At 37.1% G+C, this 16,499-nt stretch overlaps 1 protein-coding gene across 1 annotated transcript; it reads left to right on the plus strand.

The window, feature by feature from the left end:
- The first annotated feature begins 7,723 nt into the window (after positions 1-7,723).
- LOC109680558 (uncharacterized) lies at positions 7,724-9,144 on the plus strand. The gene is made up of 2 exons (XM_074048966.1): positions 7,724-7,859; positions 8,519-9,144. Exon 2 carries the CDS (start codon positions 8,541-8,543, stop codon positions 8,757-8,759), a length of 219 nt encoding a protein of 72 aa, XP_073905067.1. The 5' UTR covers positions 7,724-7,859; positions 8,519-8,540; the 3' UTR covers positions 8,760-9,144.
- The last annotated feature ends 7,355 nt before the right edge of the window (positions 9,145-16,499 follow it).

Here is a 16,499-nt window from a genome sequence, read left to right on the forward strand (position 1 = left end):
GCTGTTTAATCTCTTTAAAAACTGACTACGCATATGAAATAAAAATCATTAGTGGGAAATGCTGACTGCTGTAGAGTCCTTTCCCTCCCCCTGGCTCCGTTTTAAAAATGAACATTATCATTGTGACAAAATATATATAACATAAAATTTCCCATGTGAAAATCACTTTATGGAATGTATGGACTTAAACTACAAAAGTATTTGAAGAATAAATGTTAAAACCATGCAATTATCTGAAATCTACAGTTTTAGTAAAATTATCAAGTCAAAGTTATGCCACAACAAGTAAATCACTAGTAAAGTGAAATCTTTCAGAATAATGAATAAAAAGTAAAAGAATTAAAAAGCCACTCCCTAATTATTGTTACCAGCACCACCACCATTGACAGCAGCATCATAATTCTTTTCAGAAGGGGAAAGAGGAGACGATAAAGTTTTTTAAATCATCAACACCAGGAGTGCTGACAAGAGAGGAAAGTGACACCAACAATTGTAGTAATAAACATAGTGACTGCAGTAAAAATAGAGGCAGAGTTAAAAAAGGACAGTTTTCCCTTACCTTTCAACAGAACACCCTTTAAAAAGCAATGTGCTTTCATGAAAACCTGACTGTTTTAACAGGGACACATACACTGGCTCTCCTGGTCAGCAAAGGATCATATGAATTTGAAGTTTCTCAGCTGAAAGCTGAAGGGTATTAGCTTCATCTGTGTCTACCCAAAGCTATCCACTCCAAGTCTTAGGGAAACATCCCTTCCTACCAGTTCCTTACCTTATTATGCAAGACTTCAGGGTAAAAACTCCCATGCAGTGTGCAGGGAACTTTAAATATGGTAGGCTGGATTTGATGGGTTTGTGATCTTGGCTAAATAATGGGCCTGAAAATGGTCTTTTTCTGACCTCTGCATTCAGGCCCTCCTAGGACTTGAAGAATTACCTTCTCTCTAAAATATCATCCATTTCCTACTTTATGATAGTATAAGTTCTTTCTGTGAAACTACTGCCTTGTTGTACTTTCCACCCAGGGAAATCTGTTCTACTGTATTCAGCAGACACAGCTCTGTGAGAATCCTTTTGTGAGGAATGAAAGTCAAGCACAGTCATCAGAGCTACATGACCTGAGAACTCTGGGAAAAAGCTACAGGGATGGTGCCAGCTATCTGTAACACAACATCCAACTGCATGAGCAGAGTTCAACTCAGGCACTGGTATAGGGTGAAAACTGTGTATATAGCAAAGTCTATCTTGTCATGAAACTCTAAGAAGGAAAAAAAGATGTTGAGCTTAAAAACTTTGTTATTCATCAAAGTACTGAGACTTGCTGTCCTTCATTGTAAACTAACATGTTTCTGTTGACATATTTTCTCTATTTTAATGAGTTTTCATTAGATATGTAATATTCTCCCATAGTTTGCACATGCTGATCCTCTAGGAGTATTTTTTAATGAACAGATGCAGGTAGCAGGCCTATTTTGATTATTACTAATCTAGTATGTGCTAAGCTGCTTGTTACAGTATTCTTTACAATAATATAGTTGACCAAAATCTCTGTGTCATAAAGTATCCTTTCCAAAATACATATATAAAATATCAACAATTGAGCTTACCAAGGACTCAGCAACTTTAAAAAAATACTTGAGTAGGATTCAGATTCATTAAAGTATAATCAAAAGCTATAAAATTATTAGGTATTTAAATGTATATTTTAATCTGCTGTATGAATATATGTTTTAAATGGTGTATTTAAGATTAGCTTAAATAAGAAGACAAATGCATAAAATGTATTTTTTTTATAAGTTTGTGCTAAGTTCTTGAAAAATCAAATAATAAAACCTCACATTAGTTTTCTATTGTGCCTAACCAACAGCCACAGTTTAGTAAATTAAAACAACACAAATTTATTGTTGTACATATCTGTAAGACAGAAGTTCAAAATGTGTTTCACCTGGCTAAAATCCAGGTTCCATTCTGGAGCCTCAAGGTAAGTGTTTCTTGCTTCTAGAGCATTCAATGACACTTTTCTCTACCTGCAAGATAAGCACCACCAGATCTCTCTGTTATGCTGTGTTCTCTCTGGTCCTCTGGAACCTTGAAAGGTTCTCTGCTTCTATAGACTCATATGATTAGATTGGGCACACCAGGATTATAGAGGAAAAATTCCCCATCTCAAAGTACTTAACTTTACCTCTTAGTTATGTCTACAAAGTGTTTTTTCCCAATAAAGCACAATATGCAGTTTTGTGGAAAGGCTAATTCTGATTATTGTACTCTAAATAACTAGAAAAAGCTGCTCCCTGTAATGACCTAGTAATGAAGAATGATGTTTTGGTACAAATGAAAACTCAAATTAAGCTTCTATTCCTGACATGAAACATGCCATAATTTGAGGCAAGAATTTCATTTTTACTAAGACCTTAACTAAAATAATTGCACATATAGGCATAAAAGCAAAGAAGTGTCATTGAGGCCCAACCTCCTAGAATGTAGCTGTATTTAGAGAAAAGATGTTCAGAGAGACAATTATGAAACCTTAGGTTAGACAGGTGGGCCCAAATCCAGCAGTATTGATGTTCCCATGAGAAGTGGACTTTAAGGACATAGGGGCACATGGTGTAGACTATGTGAAGACAAAGAGAAGTCCTGCCACCTTGATCTTGCACATCTGCCCTTCCAAACTTGGAGGAAATAAATAAATTCTGGCTGTTTAAGCCACTCAATCTGTGATATTTTGTTACAGCAGCTCTTGCACACATGAAGAATTTTTCAACTCCCCTGGCTGAGATTTCATCTCACTCTGGTTAGAATGACCATATTCAAGGGCAATAACAACTATAAATGCTGGTGATGATGTAGTGAAACAGGAACGCTTACTCACTGTTGGTGGGAAGGCAAATTAGTACAACCACTGTGGAAAGCAGTATGGAGAGTCCATAAAAAGCTAGGATACAATAGAGACACCTGTACACAAATGTTCATTGCAGCAGTATTCACAATAGCTAAGATTTGGAAACAACCCAGGTTGTTTCAATCAAGAAATTGTTGTATATATACACAGCAGAGTCCTTACTTAGTCATAAGGAATAATGGCATGTGGTTTGAAGGTAAATGGATGCAATTGGAGGACATCATATTAAGTGAAGTAAGCCAAACTCAGAAAGACAAAGACCACTTGTTTTCTCTCATAAATGGAAGACAGATCCAAAAGCTAAACATATACACAAAAATAAGCATGATCATATAGAAACTCATAAGTAGAACATGTTTGCAATAGTGAAACTACTCCCTGGAACATGGGGAAAGAAGGAAAGGAAAAGAGAATGATAGAACATCAGTAATATCATAAAGTATAACATCTGTGTAGGAAGAGGTTTTAAGGATGTATATTGAAAATTGTTAAAAAATGGGGGTAGATGTGGGAGGTTAATGGGTAAGGGAGAGTAATGGAAGGGATTGAATGGACCAAAGTAAAGTATACCCACAAAGAGATACATTGAGAAACACCTTTGAACATCAACTCAAATATTAATAATGAAAAACAAGGCTGTAAAATAGGTAGTGTGTATGGGGGTATGTACAAATGGGAAGGGGAGGGTGAATGAAGGAGATTAAGGTGAGAGCATATGGCTGATGTACTTCCTATACCGATATGAAATAGAACAAAGAAATCCCTTGCAATAGTTTTAAGTGTGTGGGGGGGGATTTGGGGGCAGCTGATGGGGGCAGTGCAACTAATGTACAATATAAGCCTAATTATAAATGACATTATGAATCCCCTCCTGTATAATGAATATATTGTAATGATTTTTTTAAGAAGGAATTGAATCTTGTTTATCTTTTCAAAGAGCCAGTTCTTTGTTTCCTTTCTCCATTGTATTGTTCTCTTCCTTTCATTTTCATTAATTTTATCTCTAGTTTTAATTATTTCTTTCTGTCTTCTAAGTTTGGGGTTACCTTTCTTCTTATTTATCTAAGACGTTGTGGTGCATCATTTATTTATTATTTGAGATTGCTGTTTTTTTTAAATGTATGTACTTATAGCTATAAACTTCCCTCCAAGTGCTGCCTCGCTGCATCCCACTTGTTCTAGTAATTCATGATTTCATTTTCATTTGTTTCTAGGGAATTTTTAAACTTCTTTCCTGACTTCTTCCATGGCCCACTTGTCATTCAAAAGCACATTAATATCTATGTGTATGTGTATTTTCTGTATTTTCTTGGGTTCTTGACTTTTAGTTTTAATCTACTATGGTATAATAAGATACAAAATATTATCTCCATCTTTTAGTATTTGTTAAGACCTAAAATGTGATTGATTTTGGAGACTGTTTCACGGGCTGCTGAGCAGAAGGTGTATTCCTAGTTGCTAGATGGATTGTTCTGTAAATGTCTTTTTTGTCCATTTGATCTATGGTTAGATTAGTGCTGATGTTTCTTTGTTAATTTTTTTTGACTGGATAATGTATCTAATAGTGAAAGAGAGGAATTAAAACCATACACTATTATTGTATCTGTACCTATTTGTCCAATTATGGCCAGAAGTATTTGTTTTATGAAATTGGGGGCACCCATGTTCAGTGAATATATAATTATAATCATTGGTGGATTGTTTATTCTCTTCTAATTTTGGTTTGAATTCTTCTTTGTGAGTATTCCTAGTACAGCTTGTATTCAGATTCCATTTGCTTAGATATATTTTTCACCATTTCACTTTCAGCCTGTGAATATCTTTGCCAGTAAGGTGCTTTTTGCAGAAAGCAAATGGTTGGATTAGATTTTAATCTTATCAGCCATTCTGTATCTTTTTATGGGAGAGATCTCCTTTAAGACTGAATATGATTTAACTATATTGTGCATATTTATGGGACTGTGTGATGTTTTAATGAATGTAAACTTTTTTTAATGTTCAAATTAGGGAAAGCATGTTGAGCACTTAGCACATTTAACATTTTGTGGTGAAAACATTCAAAACCCTTCCTTATAAAATTTTTGAAAAATACATTATTGTTATCTACAGCAATTCTGCTGTGAAATAGAATACGAGAACTTATTTTTTCTATACAGCTATTATTTACTATGCATTAATCCCTCTTCTTTCCCACAAACACTTCTGAATTCCTGTAACCACTACTTTTCTGTTAACTTCTATGAGACCAATAATTTTAATTCCATATATGAGTAAGAGCATGCACTATTTGCTTTTCTGTGTGTGACTTATATCGGTTTATCCTGGTCTATCTATGCTATCACAAATGACAGAACTTCATTCTTTTTCAGAACTGAGCAGCACACACACAAACACACACACACACACACCACGCTTTCTTTTTCTGGTAATAAGTTGATGGGAACTTAGGTGGAGAATGTTTTATTTATTGCCTTACTGGGGCTTGACTCAGGGCTTACACCTTGAACCACTCCACTAGCCCTTTTTTGTGAAGGGTTTCTTCAAGATAGGGTCTCATGAAATGAATTATTTGCTTGGGCTGACTTTGAACCGCGATCCTCCTGATCTCTGCCTTCTGAGAAGCTAGGATTACAAGGAGTGAGACATGGGTTCCTGGCTGGAGAATGTTTTGAGAAGACAAATAGAAAACAAAGATCATCTGCAAAATATAACTCTTAAACAAGATCAGGCATGTCCAGGGTGGTATGGCCGTAGACATGATATATGCACATATGTTCTGTGATTTACTTAATTCATCAGGATTATGAGAGTTCCATTTCTCCAATCTTGCATGTTCAGTCATTGAGAAACATTGAATTGGGTGCTACTATTCATCTATTTCAGCTTTTCAAGTGGCAGATCTGAGGAACCCTGAGTGTTCTAGTTTGCCACCTTAAACATTAAAGTCAGTAAGGATGATTGGAGTTGGTTCCCTGCACTGCCACAGTTAAGGAACATTTCTGAGTGGGGTACACTTAGGGATGGACTCGTAAGATGTAACCAAAATTTTGTTATCTGACTATTCTCATTTGACCATGTCATTTTCAAATTTTGGGTGAGACACATCAGATATTTCCCAAAGAACTTATGTTTTATGTGTAAAATGAGGCTATGGGAAGTGACAAGTAACCTATTCAGTAAAGTCTCTTTACCATTCCCTTTGCAGATTGGCAAGTTTAATGATATACATAAACCATTAGTGATGATGGTATCTTTGATCACCTGGCTTGTAGTGCCAGTGTAGTGACTTTATCCTTGGAGGATTAGGGCATTGTTAACTTGGCCTGAAGCCTGTCCTTCCTGTCTGGAGCAATGACAATTCTGGGAAGCCACATTGCTTCACTGAGAGGAGGTGATGCTGAGTTAATTCAGTGTTCCTGAAAGTTCTCTAGTATGGCTGGTGGCTCAGAGATTTTGAGCCTTTATCTTCTTTCTTTCTCATTCTCTTCTTCTTTCTCCTTGAATTATAAAACCACATTCCTGGATTATTTCTTGGTTATTTGGCCAAGATAAGGAGGTGCTAGCAACATTGCTTTAAATGTTTAATACACAATTTTAAATAGCCTTACAGATTTAGGGAGGGTTAAAAAAGATATGTAAAGACTAGCCCCTGATTATATTGTCAACATAGGTCTCTGGTGACAAAGATATACCATATTGCCCAATTTGATAAATGGTAGTAAAAAGATAATGTAGATGGGGGGAGAACTTGTGGAGGAGTGGGAATAAACGTGCATGCAATCAATTTTTATAACACTGTCTTTCAGAGTCTTAAAATCTGTTTGGAAAGAAAGTGAGAGACAGCTTCAGTTCTTATTTCTCATCAGATTTAAGATTTTGAATGCTCTGACTCTTTCCTCTTGTCAAACCTATAACAACTTACATGTGCTGGTGTGAGTCTATGCACCTGTTTTGCAGTGAATGCAACATCAGAGGGGACCATAGAGGTGTGATTCAGTAAATAATTTTTAAATGAATGCTTGTGGATTTGTTCACTTGTCACCATTTCTTGTATGTGATTATAAAGAACACTTTTTGTTTAAGGTAAAAGGACTCAAGTACACATCCTTCAAGGAAACAAGGGGAAAAGCACTGAGTGGACTAGATACCCCTCTGAAAGCAAGATCTTTTCTGGGAGAAAATAACATTTTTGAATGGGATGATGAGATCTTCAAAGAGGCAAAAAATATAGGTCAAGTTTATGGTTCTATGAATAAAAAAAGAGGTAGAAGAGAAAATTTGATACTTGAACAGGGTCAGGAGATGGCCCAATGTCATCAGCACTCATTATGAGAGGCAGGTATTATATACTCCTGTTCATAGAGAAAGAGGGAACTCTAATGAGGAGAAGTGATCCGGCAATGTCACAGGGTTTGTCAATGATGGAAGTGGGACCAGACCCCTGGTGTTTTTTAGATATCTTCTTATATTTCAGTACACTGAAAACTTGTAAAAGGAAAGTGCAAAAGGAAATAAATGGCTTTAGGTTCCACAGAAAGATGATAAGTTCAAGTGGAACAAATAAATCAGGTAGTTTTGAGATTCAGGGAAACTATAAGACAAAAAAGAGATTTTTTTCCCCCTCCATCACTAAAGAGAGACTGATCAACAGTTAGAGAAACCTCCAAGTTCTTCTGCTGACATCAGTGACTGAAACTGAGAACTAAGGGAGGGCCTCTGAGTCACGGGTAATAACTCAGTAGCATATCCTAGAACAGGATATTTCCCAGTTTTCAGAGTCCCTGTCAAGCCAGTTATGGATGGATTTGCATTTGGTTAGGACATTGTTGGACCAGCCCAGTTTTAGGCAAATCCACTTCCCCTAGGTGGGGCCTCAAGCCCTATAAAGGAGTTTTCTGATGTACTACTTCTATACACCTGGAACTCAGGTCCTGATTTTTCTTTGGGGATCCTGGTGAGTCTGACTTCTTGAGTTCATCTGGGTTTTTTTTTTTATCTTCTCAAGTGTTGAATTTAATCTGGAGACAGCAATTCTAAATTATGATCATGGGATAAATATTGCTTAGTAGATAGAAACTTGGGAATGGGGCATAATGATACACTGTGTTAGTTTGTCTTGCTTTTGTGAGATATTTGATATCCACAGGAAAAACCATATAGTATGGCAACTTTTATTGAAGAAGAGACAGAGTAAATTATTTATCTTTTCCATAACTTTGTTATTCTTTTCAAAGGTGTATGTAAGCAAATCCTTTAATTCTCCTAAATAGCTATTTCTTCTTTTCCCCTGTTAGCCTCATGAAACTTCATAAGAGATAATGATGAAAGGAATTGCTTGTGAGATTGCCCAGGAGTTTTGAAAATGTGACTATAAATAACATTACTTGCTTCTTTAGACCAGTGATATTTTCTTTGGTAAAATGGCATAAGAAAAGGAAAGGTTTGCTAAACTGGAAGAAGCAAACTGATAAAGTGGAGGGAAGAAGGCAGAAAGTCATAAAAATTTGAAATATATTCTTGCAGAAGGAAGAAATATCCCCTCTATATATAAGTTTTGACTTCTTTCTCTGTAGGAATCACTTCTTATGAACACTATCGTGTAATTTTTTTCAGATTCTGAGGCTAGAGAAGAAGGATGTCTTATCAACAGCAGCAGTGCAAACAGCCCTGCCAGCCTCCTCCTGTATGCCCACCCCCAAAGTGCCCTGAGCCATGCCCACCTCCAAAGTGCCCTGAGCCATGCCCACCTCCAAAGTGCCCTGAGCCATGCCCACCCCAGCAATTCCAGCAGAAATGCCCTCCTGTGCAGCCTCCCCCACCCTGCCAGCAGAAGTGCCCACCCAAGAGTAAGTGACAGCTTCAGGATTCATAAGGACCATGAAGTCATAAGGGAAACTGAGTCACCGACTTCCAAAGCAACACCTCATCTTCTCTTCAAAGTCTATCATGGAAACAGAAGAATCTTCTTCACCCCGTAGCCTGTAATTTGCCTATGATGATCCCTAACAGTGACAGACATCCTTCCTGGGGCTGTTACACTATCACTGTCCTGTAAGTGGCTGAGAAAAAGCCATCATCAGTGATGCCAGCATCCCAGACCTTCAGAAGGAAGAGCTGCTGTCTCCTGGTGCCATCAAAGGATGTTCCCATGCCTTCACCTGGAAGGCATTTCTACCAGTTGGGCAACTGTAACCCTTCTTTCACTTCCTGAATAAACTGCATTTTTGATGATGTTATAAGTCTTTTCTTTCTTTTAAAACTTGCATTATTAGACATACCATGTTATCATATTGGTTTATTTCTATCCCTTGATATCAAGTTTCGGGTTCCACAATCAATTGTCTGAATTTTGGGTCATGCCAATAATTATTTCTATATTATTCAAACTGATGTTAATTTTCCTTAATTGCTGTTTGGTTATTTTGAGATATCTATTATTTAAGTCTTGAGAACTTCAATCTCTCCTTTTTAAGGCATATATGAATGATATTTTCATTCATGCATAATATACTTTAATCATTTTCATTTTTATTTTGTTTCTTATTTCCTTTTCTCCTCCCTCTTAACTGTTTCATCTTATCTAATAGTCTCCTTTATGCATTTATGTCTATTTTTTCTAGATTCTACATAGGGAACAAAATAGTTACATTGTCATTCTGAGTCTGGAATTTTTTCAGTTAACATTATGATCTCCATTTCCTTGCAAATAATGTAATTTCATTCTTCTTTATGGCTTAATAATATTCCATTGTGTATGTATATACATACATACATATGTACTTGTGTATATACCTATGTGTATACAATATCTATACCTATCTATCTATCTATCTCACCTTTGCTATCCATCCATCTGTTGATAGGATCCTAGGCGCATTGCATTATTTTGCTGTTATGAATAGTGCTGTGTATATACAACCATTTTTATTTTATGCTGGATTTTGTTCCTTCAGATATATATCCAGGAGTGGGATAGAATGATGATTCAGTAGTTCTATTTTTGGTTGCTTGAGGATCCTCCATATTTTACTTCCACAGTGCTGTAACTAATTAACATTTCCACCAATAGTGTATAAGAGATCCTTTCTCCATGCATCTTTGCCTGCATTTGTTGTTTCTTGCCTTGAAGACAAACATTCTGACCAGGGTGAGATGGAATCTCTATGTAGTTCTCATTTTCATTCCCTGGTACTTAAAGATGTTGAACGTTTTTAATGTATTACTTCAAGGTGGGGGAAACAACTACTTATATTACAAAGTTGCTTTTGGTATAATCTTGAATTTATACATGTCATTTGGTTGGAACAATGCCTGTGAATTAACTGATATTTAATAAGTAGTATATTATTACCTGGAAAATATCATCATTATTAGCTTGCCACCATATTAGCTTCAACAAGAAAGTGGTTTGGGCAAAACTAGTATAGAAAATAAGCCTTTTGAACTTTCTTATTCTTTGTATTCTGTTGTATTTATTATCAGGGCCCCTTAATTTTTCCACATAATGTTGTAGATAAAGATCTTTGGGGAATTTGTGAGTCTCTTGCATGAAACTACAGAAGTCTACAACACAAGTAGTACAGAAGAAAGGGAGAGAAAAGAGGTACCAAGACATGAAATTATCTGCCTCCTATCAAGACATATGCCACCTTCTTACTATAGCAGCAGACAGAATTTAGCATTCTGTCACTGATGATACCTCTGAATTACTTTCTAGAGGTTTCTTACCCCACATTAGGAAGAAATATGGAGGTTTTAAATGTTTATTTTAGATGTACAAAGCTACAGATGCTAAGTGACTTATTTTCCAAGTGCTTAGTCAAACAAGTTCTGGAAAGATAGGTATGCATATCCTTTCTTGTGGTCCTAAATCTCTGAAAAGATAACATACATTGAACGATGGGGAGCTATTTCCTTCTATTCTATGATGCTTAAAACATAATCAACCATTGAATTGCTGAGATTTGTCTGTTAAATTGCATGCCCCTTGAGGCAGGCCTGAATATCAGTTATTTTCTCTAGTAGCACTTGGGTCCTTTCCCAAGGAAGTTTAGTTAGATCCTTAATGTATTCTTTAAAAGGTTCTTATGGACTGGATGAAGCATGCCCCTCTGTGGATGTCTTTTGTAACCATCCAAAACATTTTCCTTCTGAATAAGAGTAGAGGTTTTTTTTTTTTTTTGGCAAATATCATGAAAAGGGAAGAGTCCTGCAATAATAGAACCAATTCGAGATAAGATGCTAAAAAAGAAGGGAGAGGAAGCTGTGTCTTCCCTTAATGATAGGCCAAAGTACATTCTTGAGGAGTGAACAGTGAAGGCCTAGCACATTAGAAGGCTGTTACTTGCTCACAGTATAGGAAAGTTCCTCCTGTGAATTCTGTCAATGGAAGTCTCTATTCAGATTTCCTGAGACCTGGGAGGGACCCTTGATCAGCAGCAGGAACAGTGCAAGCAACCCTGCCAACCACCTTCTGCATCCTCACGTCCTGTCCTGTTCAGTCTTACCTCAAAGTGCCCAAACTATTGCCATCTACAAAGCAGTCATCAATAAAGTGCCCCTTCCTTATTTGCAGTGCACTCAGTTGGGCCCAAAGAAATGAAGTCCTCATCCAGACTCAGATGGCATCCACTTAGAAGTAAATAAGATTCAGATGTCAAAGGACCAAGAAATAAGAACAATAGGTCTTCAGAAACTAAAGCAGTGCCATGTTTTAAGGCAAAGTCTCTAACACAGATCCATCATTTGTGATCTCAGATCTGTGAACTTAACAGCTAATTTCATCACTGGGATTACTGGAAAGTCACTCATTCTAGATGAGGCTTGTATTTCATAGTGCAAATATTTACTTCTTTAACTCATTTTTTGTTAATAATATTGTTTTATGATTATTTGCTTTCTGAGTCTGTTTATGACTGTATTTTGCCTGTCATGAGGTTCAAGGACTTGAGTCTATGTGGTAGAGCACACCAAGGACACTTTCAGTGCTATTTCAAATCCCTGTCCTGATATTCATTTGTCAAGTGACCTGGAACAAGACACTTACACACAGGACATGAATCTCCCTGCTTTCAAAGAGTAAAAATAACATCTTGTCATAGGTGTCATGTGATTTAGCACGATGCCTGGTGTATAGTTAACACGCAACAACATAGTCTTAACCATTATCACCATCCAACTCATTATTGTTTTTGGCAGAATATACTAGAACCACCTGATATGGATATGGCATATACAAGACTAGGTTATAAAACAGGGAGAGTTCTTGAACTTTGTTTACCTTTTGCTCTTCCTCCTCTGATAGAATGAGTTTTTCAAAAATTTCTCTACTTTTGGGAAGATGGAGTAGACATACTTCATACTTTCTTATTATTCCCCACTTAAAACCCTGAACATTATACATAAATAGAAAGATAAGAAGAATCTAGAAGGTACATAGGAAAAGGAAGACCAGTTATAAGTCTTGAGATCTGAAGACTGACATAGGGCTGAATTCTCTTCCCTCCACCTACCCCATCTTACATATCTAAGATGTGGTGATAGAGAAGGTGAAAACCTGGAAACATTGACATGCACAGGCCAAAATATCTCAGCAAAAGCCATGGGAATAAGAATAAGACAGCTTATCAAGGTGAAAAACTGACAGGAATAACTGCCTTGTTCCAACAAAACATTACAGAAGAACCATGATCTCTACTTCCTCTTATTTGTTTTATCCAATTGCAACTTAGTGCCCATTAACTAACCATTCACCCTCACTCTATTCCTCCTAGTTTCTCTAGTCTCTGGAAACCACATTCTTCTATCAATTATTTTGAAATCAACTTTTAAAAAATATTTCAGAATGGGGTGAATTCATGCAGTATTTGTCTTTCAGTAACTGACTTTGTTTTTTTAGTTTATAACATAATAACATCTCAGTTTACTCATCACAAATGACAAGACTTCATCCTTCCTATGGCTGGATAGTATGCCAATAGGAATTTTTAAATACCATATTTTCTTCATTTGTCATCACTTGATGAATATTTAGGAGGAAAATATTTTGAGTAGAAAAAATAAAGAAAAAAGGAAAAGAGAAAGAGACAAAAAATCTGATTACAAAATGAAGAAATAATATATAAACATTGTTACATAAACATAATGAAAGGAAGAAAATGGAAACATGAATATTTACAAAATAAATGCTAAAAAATACTTTTAAAAGTTTAGAAAAGGGAAAGAGTTTGAGAAGCTTCTTTCGCAGTCTGCTAATGTTGGAATCCATCATGCTTGGTGTGTAGGGAGGGGGTAGTAGCTGGAGTTCTATTCCTATTGAATAGGCTGGTATAATATGCCAACTGAGGGATTTTCCAGTCAAGGGTGTGTTGACAGTATTAAAGCTGCATTCATTTTGAAAGCATACCTTCTTTATGTACTGAGAATCACTGCTGGTCCCAGAGCTTTGCATCTGTGAGCAGGCCAAGATACAAGGTGGCTCCAGAGGACCCCAGGTTATACCACTGGGGCAGCAATTGTTGAAACTCAGGTTTTTGCCTGAGTGTGTGGAGAGTGGGAAAAGCAAAATATTGAGTTCTGCACTGCAGAACTGCTGCTTCTGATCCTGCCCTTCACTAAATCTATTGGGAGGGTGGAAATTGAGAGTGATCTGTTGCAACTGGACTCAGAACTCTCAATCACATCTAGCAACATCCACACTCAGCAAGGAGGCAGCTCTGGAGTCAGAAAAATCTGTTAACCAAAGATTGTAGTTCTCAATCTTCAAGATAATCCAGAGGCAACAGGGCTTGCTCCTAGCTATGGAAGTTGGGGTCACCAAATACCATAGTCACATTTTGGGCTCACAGCTACTTAAACTTCTCAGTAGGTCCATGTCTGACCCTCACCCTCTCTATGACTGTCTCTCCTGGCTGTCTTCTACACAGACATTGTGGCAGGTTGTCCTGATACACACTGGCTTATGATTATTCCTTCTTTTCAGATTCTTAGAGTAGTTCTGCCTCAAACAATGGGCCTTTGTTCAATATGACACCTGGGTACAACACTCTGAGCTGTGAGGAGTGATACAATAGATTTAATCTTGAATGCTGGCCTGCTACAAAAGTAGACTCACTGTCACACCAAATCTCCACCCTGGATTTAAGGCTTGCAAGAACCTTAGATTTCTCCTTTGGCTGGGACTGCTAATCTGTTGTCACTGGGCTTCCTAGCTCCTCTTGTGGTTGTGCTTTTCAATTCTCTTTTCCCTGCTGAGCTGGGATTACAGCTGAGGTCTCTTTCCTACATTTCTCTGTAAGGCCTTTGTTTCTCTGTGCTTTATATCTGTCTTGTGACCTTCATCTTGCTGACTTCTAATACACTTACTCTCTTCCTCTGCTTGGAATATCCTCTCTTCTTTGCTACCCTTATCCCATTCATGGAGTCACATGGAGGAAACTTCTAATCTACTGTTCTTACCCTGGAAGTCCTTCCATGTCACAGCTCATGAATGTTAAAAGTTGAAGAAACTTAGATGTTTGGGTGCCACTTTTCACCTGTGGCACCTTTTTGTGGCTGGTCTGTGAAGAACTCTGAGGTTCAAAAGTTATCAGCTCAACTCACACAGTGACTAGGGCTGCTGTGACTTTGGTGCCTGCAATGTCACGAAGCAGCCTTTTTGAGTGGGGTATTTTCAGAGTGAGATTCTCAAGGTGTAACCAAAACTCTGTTCTGACACTGTGATCTCATTTGGACAACTTATTGTTGAAATTTGGATGGCAGACATCAGAGATTTTTCTAGTTGTGATGTGAGGCCATGGGGAGTAGTAAGCAAGCTATGGAGTAAATTCTCTGCTATTTTTCCTTTCCTCTTTGCCATGTGTAACAGTCTAGATGAACAATCTAGTATGAAAACATTTGTCAACACCTGACCTTGAGGTGCTTCAATGACAGCTCTATCCTTGGAGGGTCATGGACATGATTGACTTGACCCAAAGCCCATTCTCAGTGTTACCCATAATGACAGTTCTGGGACCCTAAGCTACATCACTGAGGGGATGTGATGCTGGGGTGATCAGTGTTCCTGAACTTTCTGTAGCATAGTTGGTGACAGCTTCAGAGATTTTGAGTCTTTCCTCTTCCTCATTCTCCTGAGAGCTTCCTGATGTCTTGACTAAAACCAGAAGGATCTAGAAACACTACTTTCCATGTTAAATTTTTAGTCAGCCCTGAAAGAAGAAAAGAGATGTGAAAGGACCAGCCCCTAAGTGCACTGATAACACATCTTGAGTGACTGTGATGTACCAAAATTTCCATTGTTAGTAAGAAGATAATATAACATATGGAGATGCGTGGATAACTTGTGGAGAAGGCAGAGAATAAACATGTGTGCCAGCAAATTTGTAAATCCTCTTTCAACAACTTAAATCTATTTAAAATGAAAGTGAGAGAAAGTCAACTTACAATAATCACCCTAAGTTTACATTTTCACCCAGAGTTTGAACTGACCCTCTCTACTCCCCAAATCTACCTTACTTATTTACACATGATGGTGTGAATCTAGCTATCATGTTCTGTATTATGAGGGAAACACAGGTGGGTTCATTAAATATATTTTGAATGAATGCTTGTGTTTTTGTTCATCTGTCCTAATTTCCTTCATGTGGTCATCAAGAGTACAATTGTTACAAAATAAAAGGGATCCAGAACACACTGTTAAAGGAACCAAAGGAAAAAAATCACTGAAGAGCCTGTATCCTACTCTGAAATCAAAATCTCCCCTTAGAGAGACTGATCTCTCTGATTGGGAAGAAGACAGAATCAAAGGGACAACAAATATAGGTCAAATTTGTGTTCTATGCACAGAGAAAGAGGTGGAGGAGAAAATTTCAGGCTTGAACAGGTTCACGAGTGTTTCTATGCTATCAGAACCCATCTTCAGAGGCAAGAATTCACTTCTGTTCATGGAGAAAGATTCAAACTATGGAGGATAGTGACTTGCCCATGGTCACAGGACTTGACAATGATGAAACTAAGCTTATGTCTTAGGACTTTTTCATTTTCTCCTTTTTCTAAAGCACAATAGGAAGCATTATGAATGAAGTAAAGGTGGAAAGGGATTAATGTACCACAAAAAGACAATCAGCTACAGTGGAACAAAAATTCAGGTAGTTTTAAGATTCCGAAAAGCTATAGGAAAAAAAGTGTTTTTATCATTAAGTATGAGTTATTTGATACATTGTAAGAACCTGTGTAAACGCCACAGTGTACCCCCACCCAGCACAACAATAAAGGTGAAAAAAAGAAAATACAAAAATAAATAAGTAAATTTGGAAATTAAAAAAAACTGGTGGATTAAATGTATATTAAATTAAATATACATATGTATATGAAAAAGAGCCTTTGATCACTAGTTTGAGAGTTTCCCAATTTTCTTTCTGCAATCAGTTACTGAAACTGAAAAATAAGGAAGAGCCTCTGAGTCACAGCACTTTACCCAATGAGGATATCCTGAAGAGGATATTCCCTAGTTTTCGGAGTCCCTGTAAAGCCAGTCATGAATGGATTTGCATTTTGGTTAAGAAATTGTTGGTCCAGCCCAGTTTAAGGCGGATCC

The sequence above is a fragment of the Castor canadensis genome, chromosome 11, assembly GCF_047511655.1.
Source record: "Castor canadensis chromosome 11, mCasCan1.hap1v2, whole genome shotgun sequence".
In the NCBI taxonomy this organism is placed as follows: Eukaryota; Metazoa; Chordata; class Mammalia; order Rodentia; family Castoridae; genus Castor; species Castor canadensis.

Excerpts from the sequence above, each read along its gene's own strand:
- LOC109680558 (XM_074048966.1), top strand. The coding sequence starts at position 8,541 with ATGTCTTATCAACAGCAGCAGTGCAAACAGCCCTGCCAGCCTCCTCCT.